Below are 12,060 nucleotides of genomic sequence, written 5' to 3' on the forward strand. Positions count from 1 at the left end.
GTCTTAACATTCTGAGGATTTAACTCTTTTTTTTAATGATCGAAAGTTTCATCTGAGGTCTCACAAATGTGTGGATGAATAAGTTGTAAGCCTTTTATATCACAGGTATACGTCAGAGTGTTTGTCAAAAGAAAGAATGCAAAATATTCGCCGTATTGGTGAAGTATTGCTGTGTACTGTAGGACTCGTATTGTATTTTGGGTGACTTCTACCGAGTTGCTTTCCTTCTCTCCCTATCGCAGTGTAATCGAGACCAGAGGCAGAGCCATGGAGGCTGTAACACATTTTGTAAATGACACCGTAGAGTTTTACAAATGGAGCCTTACTATAGCAGGTAAGAAGAACAAGCTTTTGACTTCAAGGCCAATTCAGCACAGAGTTTAGAACGACTTGTTTCTTCACGACAAACGAATGCATTTCCTTCAGACAAGCGGGTGGAGAGCTGGCCGTTGATGTCATCACCCCTCCCCACGCTGGCCATCAGCTGCCTGTACCTGCTCTTCCTGTGGGCGGGGCCTAGATACATGCAGGACCGCCAGCCCTACACGCTCAGGAAGACACTGATAGTCTACAACTTCAGCATGGTGGTGCTTAATTTCTACATCGCCAAAGAGGTAAGGACTCAAAGGGATGGCGTGGTCTTGTAAGGAAGAAGTACTGGATGCTCTGCAGAAATGTTTGCTACATTTTAAACACAGTCAGAACACAGAAAAAAATAAAACAATTTGATTTATAGAGATGAGACTTAATCAAATCATGGGCTGCAGGCTGGATTGAACCACAGACCATGCATCTAATAAATACACAACCCGATCCAGATCTGGGTGCATCCCAACAAAACAGTTCACCTGAGGCAATCAGACTGCTAATGCTCCTAGGCAGTCTGATTGCCTTGGTGGTTTCAGTCCCTTCTTTGTTTTCTGCTCCAACAAGAGTATAAGTATCTAAGCTCTCCACCAGTCTCTCAGAAATGACCCCCCCCCCCCGATTTAAGAAATGTCATAACTTTGCTCTCAGCCTCTTTGTGACTTTGGCTGCTTTCCTCGCTTCAGCTGCTAATAGGCTCGAGAGCAGCCGGGTACAGCTACCTCTGTCAGCCTGTCAACTACTCCAACGATGTCAATGAAGTCAGGGTAAGCCCCCGCCAACGCAAACTGAATGCGCTGATAGTGAGTCGCTATATTTCAAAATAAACCTCATCAGCGCAGTCACTTGAATCGAGTTTTTCATTATAATTATTTATTATTACAAAGGATTTTGTTCTAAAATAAATAATATTGTTTACAGAGATGTTAGATTATTCATTTATGAACAAAATGTTGTTTATTGTCTGTTGATATTTGCATTTGACATAAGACCACTGCGGATGATTTATTATTAGACTACGCCAGGACGGCTGCGTCATCAATGATTATCGAGCAAATGTAGGCCGGTCCGTGAAAATATTGTCTCCATGAAACCGGGCCGTGTCGCAAAAAAGGTTGGGGACCGCTGGCTTAGAGAACCGAACCACGTGTACTATGTGCACGTGTGTGGAGAGTGATTAGTTTGCCATTCTGGTACATCTAATAATGAATGCATCTGTAGCGTTGTTTGCTGTCCAATAATCTTTGGAGGAAATGACTGTTACATACAACAGTGGCGTTCTTGTCCAAGACCCACCATAGTGAGCTGCGGTAAATCACTTACACACTGATTTATGTCTTCAGATAGCATCTGCTCTCTGGTGGTACTACATCTCCAAAGGAGTGGAGTTCTTGGACACAGTGTTTTTTATCCTGAGGAAGAAGTTCAATCAGGTCAGCTTCCTCCATGTCTACCACCACTGCACCATGTTCATCCTCTGGTGGATTGGCATCAAATGGGTCCCCGGGGGACAATGTGAGTAAGAGGATCCTTTTTATGCTATCCAGCTACAAACTCCATCAGATCTGATCCAGATGAAACACTTTTATATTTCCCACAGCATCTTTTGGGGCAACAATCAACTCTTCCATCCATGTGCTTATGTACGGCTACTATGGCCTGGCAGCCTTGGGACCTCAGATGCAGAAGTACCTCTGGTGGAAGAAATACCTCACCATTATTCAGATGGTGGGTATCACTGGCTGTGTGTGTGTGTGTGTGTGTTGCAACCTCTGGTGAAATAGTCATCACACTTTATTACCTATGATTACACACTGTAAGAAACAAATAGTTTTGCATCTGTTTTAATTTATACTTGGCCACATGAAGATTTTTTGTTACATTTTCTTTGCATACAGTAAAAACTATTCCGTAATTAATTCGTTTTTGTGTGTGTCATCATTCAGGTCCAGTTCCACGTCACCATCGGCCACGCCGGCCACTCCCTCTACACAGGCTGCCCGTTCCCCGCCTGGATGCAATGGGCTCTGATCGGCTATGCCGTAACCTTCATCATCCTCTTCGCCAACTTCTACTATCACGCTTACCGACGCAAACCTTCCTCCACGCAGAAGGCCAAGCCCATCGCCAACGGCAACTCCATGGTAACTAATGGTCACAGCAAAGTGGAGGAAGTGGAGGATAATGGGAAGAGGCAGAAGAAAGGAAGAGCCAAGAAGGAGTAAGATAGGCGACAGAGGAAAGGGAGGGATCAGATAAACAGAGAAGTTCAAAGCTGAAGGGCTGCATCATCCCTAAAACAGTAGCAACGTGTGTTTGAGCATGTGTGACTGGAGGAGAGGCGTGTTTGTTTGTTGTTGTTGTTTTTTATCAATAAAAGCAAAATGCTGATGACGTAGGCTCAGCGTGGTCTGACGGCGTTCTGGACCAGAGTGAGACCGGACCTACAAACTTCCCCTGCGTTCACAAACTGGTCAACCAAAAGTCACCTCCAACGTTTTTTACTCTGGATTCTGATAGAGCTTGAATAGTATTTAATATGCACATTTATTTTCTAGTGCTCGAAAAGAGTTTTAAATAATTGCATTATTACCAACAAAAGAATATGCAGAAGACGTTTATACCAAAGGCATTTATTTTGTTTGGTGGAGGAGAGCTGTTCACAAATACCTTAGAGTTGTGCAGATTTAGCAAATGAGAAATCCCAAAATAATGTTCGTGTGACTGCCATTCATCATCAATCAAACCATCGTGTCACGGACTTTCTCCGCTGCAAATTACAGAATGAAATGATCTCTGTGTTCATTGTACAGTAAAACACTATGGGAAAGGGACTAGCTTCTTTTAGCTCTTATGCAAATGCGTAGGTATGTTTGTATATTTTTGTGGGTCCTCATGATTGATTTCTCTTTCGCTCTGCGATGTAGCTGTTGCAAGAATAAGAGCGTGAAGTACAGATCATTATTGTCTCACTGCCATGTAGGACTGAAGGGAAGTTCATCCTGAAAATAGATTTTCTTTTTTTTTTTAAGAAAACAAATGATTTCATTGTCACATTTACAAATGAAAGCAACACGGCTTCTTGCTGCCCATGTAAGTGAAATAAAGTCGATTTCAACACCCCATATGTCTACTTGTTTGACTTGTGGTGTGAGCATGTCTGCACAGTTTTGAATGAACTATTTTAAGCAGTCTGTGTTCACTACTTTATTCAAATTTCCTTTCCTCATGCTCCTTCCCTATCTCTTGTCTCTTCCATCCCAGTAGATGTAGGGTTGAAGTGGCTCTGGTAGGTGTGTGTGTGCGTGTGTGTGTGTGTGTGTGTGTGTGTGTGACAGGCAAAGGAAGGATGTGTCTTTGCTCTGTCCAGACAGCTCCGTCCTAATCTTTGGGGTTAAATTGGCTTTAGCTCCAAAAGAGCTTATTTGCACGTCACTCCATGAGTTATTGAGGAAGGCAAGGTCATTGGAAGAGAAGCCTTGGCTAATCTGCCATCAGGATGCTACTGCAACAAGCTGCGTGGCTAATAGCTAATATTTAGCATTCATACTGTAAATGTATCAAAAAGAAACAACCAAGGGCTGTACATTTAGTTTCCTGTTTAACTGCATGCCCTCAGCAGCTTTTTGCACGTATCCATTTTTTTTCTCAGGGTTCTTTTCGTCAATATCTCTCCTTTTCAGTCTTACATTTTATTCTGGCGCACCACCACCTGTCTCTTCACATATACAGCATCGGGGCGGGGGTGGGAGGAAATCTAATACGTGAATGATAGACTGGATGGGATGGCAATGTCCTCCATGGGGGACACAGAGGGATGGATCTAAGTCAGCGACTAAGAGGATTGCAGGAGGGCCAAGGCTTTTCTGTCAAAGGCATTTAACAGGTCAATACAACCTGCATCCATGCCGCTGCAGGAATTTGCGTTCAAGTACCTGTATGCACACGCAGATACTTGTATGCACACATACACAGATACATATATGTACACACATGGATCTTCAGCCCAGTTTATAAAACTATTTAAGAGTAAATAAAGTTATTGATTTCCATAAATGTTACCCTTCCCCTAACTATTAATGTGATGCAAATAAATATACACTTATTACCGGTAGTAGGCTGACACCCAACCAGTCTCTCAGAGGGTCAGTCTGCAGGGGTTGAACCTGAGCAAACCCGACCAGGTACTAAAACATCTCATTAGTTCATTCCTGAGTGGAAAAACTGAACGTTTTTTACTGCCTCTCGGTTTGTGTGCTACAAATAACTTCAGCACTTGCAGCTGCAGCTGACAGGTTTTCTTGTGTACAGCGCCCTCTGCTGGGCTCGTACTACATTACGTAATACATGCATGCAGGGCAGTTCGTCATCTGGACCTAACATTTTATAGTATCTTGACTGAAGAAAAATGCACGTCTGTGAGGAAGCTTAAGGCATTTGTCTCTTGCATCTAATGAGTCATATTTTTACTTGTTGACTTGTTAATGCTTAATGGGTAATAATAAATAAATAAACAGACAACAAAAACAACATCAAACCTTAAGCATCATAATTTTCTTACATGGTGTCATTTTCTCTCCAGTCTTTGCACATTTTACACTGATACGTTAGTTTAACAAGGAAACATGTGTTGTTTCTTTAAAAAACAACTTTCTTTAAAGTGTGTCTAAAACCTGTTGTTGATTTGTTTTTGTTTTTTTTACCTCCCTGCCGTACATAAAGATGTGCAAACAATCATGAGTCAATGAACAGGTTTTGGGCCAAAATGAGTGGACCTTTAATTCTGTTTTGCGTTTACAGATCTCTGTGGAATATTAATCATTAAGAAGATGTCAGAATCTGATAAATGAACAACGATGTGGTCGATGCGACCAATTTCTGTGATGCAACCCAGAATGGACTCTGAGACCATGATGTTCCTGAAAGCTGCTTTCTTTCACAGGAATCTTATAAGACTTTCTGTGACGTGTTTTGAGAGCAGTGGGACCCACTTTATCACGGGCCACGCCAAGACTTGGGAATAAAGAATGACAGGAATGGAGATGAAGTGATTGGTGGATGGCCTCTCCCGCATGTCACGTGATCAGCGCCCGGCGGAGCCATCAGCCATGTGTCAGGGACAGTGTAAGAATTCATCCATTGTACTTTATTCATATGTCAGTGCCTTTTTGTCATAACTTTACACTTGGATGAACACTAAAATATTGCCGTGTAGCGTATGCTTTGTTGTTAAATCTTCTCGTATTTTTTTTAAATAGAAAATAGGAGTTAAGATGAATTCTGCCGCCTGCGGCGCTGCAGCATCCCCGTCATCCTCAGCATCACTGGCAGATCGTCGTGGAGAACGGAGGAGGCAGCACCGGGCTCCCTCGCCGGCCATAGACCGGGAAGGAAAAACCAAATCAGCTCCAAGACAGCCGGACGGGCCCGGGCCTCATCCCCGCGCCGGAGGGAGGAGAGAGATCGCGGAGAGGGAGCCCGAGAGCCGCGGAGGAGCTGCTGTTCACCCGGACGGTGCTGAAGCTGATGCCGACAGACCGAACGGGGCGGATGCCGGGCCAGACCTGAAAGGTTCCTCAGCTCCAGGACGCCCGCCCTGCATCAACGGAGAAACCCCGAAGCGCTCGCTGCCCGGCAGAGCCTCGTCCGGTTCCGCGGAGGAGCGCGTAAAGAGCGCCGGAGAGCTGGGCGGTCGCAGGGAGAGGAGCGGCGTGTCTGGCGGCAGCAGTGCGGGCCTCGGTTCGGGTTTGTGGAGAGGAGGATGCTTGCAGGCTGAACTGATCCACTTCCATCTGCAGAAAAGACTCAAAAGAATCGGTGCCAAGATGCAAAGCAAGGCGGACAGCGTGCAGGGCGCGGAGGAGGCCGCCGCGGGAGAGCCGGAGCCGGCGACAGAGGCGACAGAGGCGGGGTCCGCGGACCTGCAGGACCAGGCCCTGGAAGACGAGGTGGAGAGACTGCTGGAGGAAAACGAGGATCTCAAGGTCTGACGCTTTGGTGTTCTTTATGATGGTGGCATGTGGATAGAAATGGGAGTGCCCCCCCCCCCCCCCAGACTCGTTGTGTTTTACATTCATGCTGCAGAGGATGCGTGCATGTAGGCCCGTCACGCCGCCTTCCTGGATCATAAACTGCAAAGTCATTCTGACTGAAAGATAGATTAATAAACTCCATTTGATTTCCCAGAACAATAAACTAAATGGAATAAACACGGGCTTGCAAATTAGTTGGTTGTTGATCACATGCATGGTATTGAGCTGCTATAGGATCAATAATCAATATATTGTGATATATGATTAGTATTAGGGACAACCAATAGAGGAGATTTGCATGTTTTAATGAGCCATATTGGCTTTTGAAGGAGAAAAAAAAACCCACATAAATTTCTGTTGAAGCCCATGAAGCAGAGATTATTCGTAATCTGAATGAAAACATCTTTACTGTCACTTAGTGTGAGATTGATGAGATGAGGACCGAGATGGACGAGATGCGAGACACGTTCTACGAAGAAGACACCTGCCAGCTGCAGGAGATGAGGCGAGAGCTAGAGCGGGCCAATAAGAACTGCCGGATCCTGCAGTATCGTCTGAGGAAGGCGGAGAGGAAGAGGATGCGCTACGCCCAGACAGGAGAGATTGACGAGGAGTTGCTCAGGAGTCTAGAGCAGGACCTGAAGGTAGGGAGCGGCTCAGGGGAAGACGTTCTCTCTGGGTGTGGTTTCCAGGACGTCTGGGTTGTTTCTGTCATGGATGTATATGTGTGTAAAATACAAAATAAAAATCAGGTTGCACCATTCAAGCCTGTGATTACGGTTTTTAAAAAAATGATGTTTTACTGTAATGAGGTATTCAGCTGTGAAAAGGTATGAAATGCTTAAAGATTGTAAGCAATAAATGTAGATGTAAAAAATATAGAATAATTAATTATCATTATATAATGAAGTCAATACTATAATCGCTGCAGGTCGCTAAAGATGTGTCTGTGAGGCTCCACCACGAGCTGGAAAAGGTGGAGGAGAAACGCACGAGGACGGAGGACGAGAATGAAAAGCTGAGACAGAAACTAATCGAGGTGGAGGTGACAAAGCAAGCCCTGCAGAATGAACTAGACAAAACCAAAGAGGTGTGTCTGACTCAAAATGATTCCATTTAATGTTGAGCTTTACTAACCATAGAACCCAGAATCTTTGGTGTGCCTAAGCTGTAAGTACTACTTTTATAGTAGAATATTATCTTATCATCATAAAGTCTCAAATGAAGCTGTAAACACATGCACATTTGCACACATATTAAAAAAATACAAATTCTGCTACGTGCGAAACCCTGACCCTGATTTCAATGTATTGTCCTCCAACAGTCTCAAAAGAGAAGAGGAAGCAAGGACACCCAGAAGACAGACAGGAAGTCAGCGCAGACGCCCACGGAGGTGAGACGACCTCATGGAGAAATCCTTTAATGACAGATTTTCTTTTCTTCCAGAAATAATAACTGTGTGGAATGTAATTCAGGACGTTATCGGGAAGCTTCTTACTAAAGAACATTTGCTATTCTGTATCCTCCTCCACAGTTTGTGTGTCTGATGTCATCTTTAACCCTTTATTGCCAAACATAACATGCATCTGCATTTTCCATGAAAAAAATCTGGATTTTGCAAAAGTTACATAAATTAGAGCAAAATTATTATTATTATTTTTAAAACATTTGTCAGAAGGTTCCATTAAGACTTTATTTTCCCAAAAAGTAGAGTGTTCTGAGGATGTCGTGGTGCGGGCTTTAAAGGGTTAAACGATGACCTAATTAATGTATGATTCCAGACATCAATAAGAATTTTCACCTCAGGCTATAGAGTGGGCTGAAAACACGAGTTCCCTTGACAGAAAAGGAAAGCTGAGAGTTTGCCGAGCTCCAGGGGATACAGCAGACATCAAAGATCTTCTCTAAAATCCTTTCACATGCACATCAGCACTGAATGGCCGGTGGTCCGTGTGTTCCAGGAGGACAACGAGGACCTTAAGTGCCAGCTTGCTTTCATCAAAGAGGAGGCGGTGCTCATGAGGAAGAAGACGGCCAAGATCGACAAAGAGAAGGACCGTCTGGAGCAAGAGCTGCAGAAGTACCGCTCTTTCTACGGCGAGCTGGACAGCACCCACCCCAAAGGAGAGGCTGGGGGCCCGCCCACCACCCGCGAGTCAGAGCTGAAGCTACGCCTTCGCCTCGTGGAGGAGGAGGCCAACATCCTCGGGAGGAAAATAGTTGAGCTGGAGGTAAGAGCCGATAATGTCGCATTATCAGGGAATAATATCTTAGTGGGAATCAAACGAGTATTTGTTTCTGCCCTAAGGTTGAAAACCGTGGCCTGAGGGCTGAGCTGGACGACCGCCGCGGTGCAGGTGAGGGAGCTGGGAGCCCTGGGGGTGGAGGCGGGCCGGGGGGAGGGCGCGCCCTCGCCGACGATGTGACCGAGCTGCGACAGCAGCTGCAGCTGGTGGAGGATGAGGCGGAGCTGCTGAGGAGGAACTTAGCTGACGCCGAAGAGCAAAACAAGCGAGTGACCGGCGAGCTGAACAAGCTGCGGTTCAAAGCCGGCACCCACGACGGCGGCGCCAGGCATGGGGGGGGAGCGGGAGGCACGGGGGTCGATGGAGCAAAAACAGAAGCTCTGCAGGAGGAGCTCAAGGCAGCGAGGCTTCAGATCAATGACCTCAGCGGGAAGGTATAGGATGCAGAAATGAACGAGAGTTCTGTGTTCAAGACAAGCAAATATCTGAACCTCATTCCAGGATTCTATTTCTCCAGGTGATGCAGCTGCAGTACGAGAACCGTGTTCTCCTCTCCAACATGCAGCGCTATGACCTGGCCTCCCATCTCTCCCTGCGGCCCAGCCCGCGGGACAGTGACGCCGAGAGCGACGGCGGCGGGGCGGCGAGCGGCCGCCGCGAGAGCGACGAGGACTCCATGTCCTCCCGTCTCCTCCCGCCCCATCGCAAACGCGAGGGACCGATAGGAGGCGAAAGCGACTCGGATGAGGTCAGGAACAACAACGGCAGCGGCCGCTGCCTGACGCCCACGCGGAGCCTCTACACCCCCACGGGGCCGGAGGGGGCAGCCGCCTCCTCCTCCGCTCTGGCCCGCTTCCTGCCGAGTGGGCGGTGCGGCGGCGTGCGCGAGAGACAGCGAATGATTGACATCCGCGTGGAAGCGGAGAGGCTCGTTCGGACCATCGACCGGCTCATCGCTGACACGGCCACGGTCATCACAGAGGCGAGGGTCCACGCCTCCAACGGCGACCTGATGCTCGGGGCGGGAGGAGAGGAGGCGGGAGAGGGCGACGGGGGCAGAGGCAGGGAACACGAGCTGCTGTATCGCATCAACGCTCAGATGAAGGCCTTCCGCAAAGAGCTGCAGGCCTTCATCGACAGGCTGGAAGTGCCGCGGCTGGACGGCAGGGAGACGGAGGAGCCGCTGTCGGTGAGGCGGAGATTCAAAGTGAATCGTTTGACAGTGACGTGTGAAACATCTCAAAGGTTTAACGCCGCTTCTGTTTCTTCCTTTTCCTCACTGAATACATCCCTTGACTGTCGCCTGTTATGGTTTGCCCCTCCCCGCTTCCTCCGCCCAGATGTTCCAGCCTATCATTTTACTCATCCTCATACTTGTCTTATTCTCATCCCTCTCCTACGCCACCATCTTCAAGCTAGTCTTTCTTTTCACTCTTTTCTTTGTCCTGTGATATACGTCTCCCTCGATTCACATCATTCCTTGTTTGTTTGTTTTCTTTTGCCCTTTTTTTTATTCCTGCCTGCATCATTTGTTGCCAAGGTAACCAAAAGCACAGGAAAAAGCTCAGCGCCTATCAAGGATGCGGTCACACTCCGGAAAGTGTGGCTAGATTTAGCACTGGAGTCTACATTATCCAGAACAAACGGCCCACATCCATCCATTCAGTGGTGAGTTATTATCACACGTAATACAAAGTGGTACCGACTGGACCTTTGCAGTGCAGGTGAACATTACTTTTATGGGTCGGTCCTTTTCACCTTTATCCTGCATTGTTTTGACCAAGAAAATAAAAAAAGGGGCCGCACTTAACAAGCAGCAGACTGTTGGTTGACCACTCGAAATAATCCAGAGTCAGGACTGACCTTGTCCTCTCATCATCCTGATATCAGTGAAATCATGTGACCAAATGTAGCGAAAAAGAGAGGAAAAAGAACTACTGGAATCCATGATCTGCAGTGGAGCATCTGTGATCAATAGATCTTATCATGGTTGTTAAGAAGCTCATTCTGGGGGGGGGGGGGGGGGGGGGGACAATATTCCGTTTCTCTAAGCTTTGTATCAGAATCAGACGCTGAGATGTCGGGCCATGCGCCTCTTTTGGGAAGCATGTGGCCTGATTTAAGAAGATAATAGTTTCTCTACTGGTGAGGCACGGTGGCTCAGTGGGTAGTGCTGCCGCCTCACCGCAAGAAGGTTCCATGGTTGATACCCATCTGTGTGGAGTTTGTACGTTCCCCCATGTCTGCATGGGTTTTTAGAATGTACCTGAAAGCATTGAGAAGATAGCATGAGGACCCTTGAGTGTGTGTGTGTGTGTGGGGGGGGGGTTCTACCACATTACCAGTTTGATATAAATAGAACATGGTTCATAAAGGGTGTAGCAATAAGGTTTAAGACTGCAAGTGGAGCCTAAATCGTCTTTCCATGTTAATTACGAAATATTTCCTCTGTCATTGACAGACAGTCCTCTTTGTTGTTTAGATCCACACGTCCTGCCTCAGAGTAAAGAAAGGATGAAGTGTGTTTTCATTCCTCCTCTTGACTCCCGAGGGATTTGTCATTCATTAGGTAACACAACAGATGGGGATATAATCGCACTGATCCCGGGGGGCTTCAAACTTGAAAGGGTCCCAGCGATCGTGTCAAGTGCCAAATGTTAGATCTTGTCTTCAGGGCCTCCCAGCTGGACCCCGTGGTCGGATGCAGGCAATCCGTTTGGTGTGATGTTGTGTCAGATGAACGGTAGCAACTGCGTCCAGACGTCACGGGAGCAGGATGAGTTGAGAACCCAAGTCGCAGGTTACTCCCGGACATTTTGCACAATCTGCGCTATTTGCAGTTTGTATAGTTTTAATTTTACAAGCAATTTTAAAAATACTGTCTGTGACAAAATCGAGGTTGATCGCACCAAAAGTCCGTGAGAATAAAATACACAGTCTGCTGTTTATATTTGAAACGTTGTGAAGCAGTTGGAATGTCCCTTCTGGAGTTTTCCTTTCCGTGACTCCCTTCGATAAAGATATTATTGAATGTGACACACTAACTACTCGCCGTGTGTCACCCATGCCCATTTAGCATCGCCAGGGAAAAAAAAAAAAAAAAAAAGATTTGCAATGGGATGTTGTCACAAGACAAAAATCTGCCCGAGCATCCTAAAGCAGAGTAGCAACAGGGAAGCCCATTGGCCGAGAGGGCGCGACAGCTGAAATAGCTCTGTAAACACTTTCCCAGTGTCCGTGAGCCCCAGTATAGCCGGGATGCTGGTGACGACAGTTGTCCCATGCTGGAATAAATTTGACATTATGATATCCGATCCCGGCTCCAATGGCGCGCCCGCATTAAACAGCGAGGAGAGGTATAAAGGCTGGGTACCCCGGCTGGAACAGAAGTTGTTTACCCCTTTAGTTCAACACGC

The 12,060-nt window shown here is 46.7% G+C and overlaps 2 protein-coding genes across 2 annotated transcripts; both read left to right on the forward strand.

Annotated features, from left to right (window-relative positions):
• Positions 1 to 267: 267 nt before the first annotated feature.
• LOC137909314 (very long chain fatty acid elongase 4-like) lies at positions 268 to 2,591 on the forward strand. The gene is made up of 6 exons (XM_068753760.1): positions 268 to 334; positions 427 to 614; positions 1,053 to 1,133; positions 1,710 to 1,881; positions 1,967 to 2,094; positions 2,313 to 2,591. The coding sequence occupies exons 1-6, from the start codon at positions 268 to 270 to the stop codon at positions 2,589 to 2,591; spliced, it is 915 nt and encodes a 304-aa protein (XP_068609861.1).
• Positions 2,592 to 5,639: 3,048 nt separating this feature from the next.
• Positions 5,640 to 10,095, forward strand: LOC137909454 (microtubule cross-linking factor 3-like). The gene is made up of 8 exons (XM_068753915.1): positions 5,640 to 6,350; positions 6,818 to 7,042; positions 7,330 to 7,488; positions 7,723 to 7,791; positions 8,360 to 8,629; positions 8,707 to 9,078; positions 9,162 to 9,833; positions 9,985 to 10,095. The coding sequence occupies exons 1-8, from the start codon at positions 5,640 to 5,642 to the stop codon at positions 10,093 to 10,095; spliced, it is 2,589 nt and encodes an 862-aa protein (XP_068610016.1).
• Positions 10,096 to 12,060: the final 1,965 nt, after the last annotated feature.

The sequence above is a fragment of the Brachionichthys hirsutus genome, chromosome 20 (genome assembly GCF_040956055.1).
Source record: "Brachionichthys hirsutus isolate HB-005 chromosome 20, CSIRO-AGI_Bhir_v1, whole genome shotgun sequence".
Lineage (NCBI taxonomy): Eukaryota > Metazoa > Chordata > Actinopteri > Lophiiformes > Brachionichthyidae > Brachionichthys > Brachionichthys hirsutus.

Bases quoted from the DNA above. Each gene is read 5' to 3' on its own strand.
- LOC137909314 (XM_068753760.1), top strand. From the start codon at position 268: ATGGAGGCTGTAACACATTTTGTAAATGACACCGTAGAGTTTTACAAA. The intron at 615-1,052 runs GTAAGGACTCAA...TCCTCGCTTCAG, and splicing joins ATTTCTACATCGCCAAAGAG to CTGCTAATAGGCTCGAGAGC. The intron at 1,882-1,966 runs GTGAGTAAGAGG...TATTTCCCACAG, and splicing joins ATGGGTCCCCGGGGGACAAT to CATCTTTTGGGGCAACAATC.
- LOC137909454 (XM_068753915.1), top strand. From the start codon at position 5,640: ATGAATTCTGCCGCCTGCGGCGCTGCAGCATCCCCGTCATCCTCAGCA. The intron at 7,043-7,329 runs GTAGGGAGCGGC...TAATCGCTGCAG, and splicing joins GTCTAGAGCAGGACCTGAAG to GTCGCTAAAGATGTGTCTGT. The intron at 9,834-9,984 runs GTGAGGCGGAGA...TCCTCCGCCCAG, and splicing joins AGACGGAGGAGCCGCTGTCG to ATGTTCCAGCCTATCATTTT.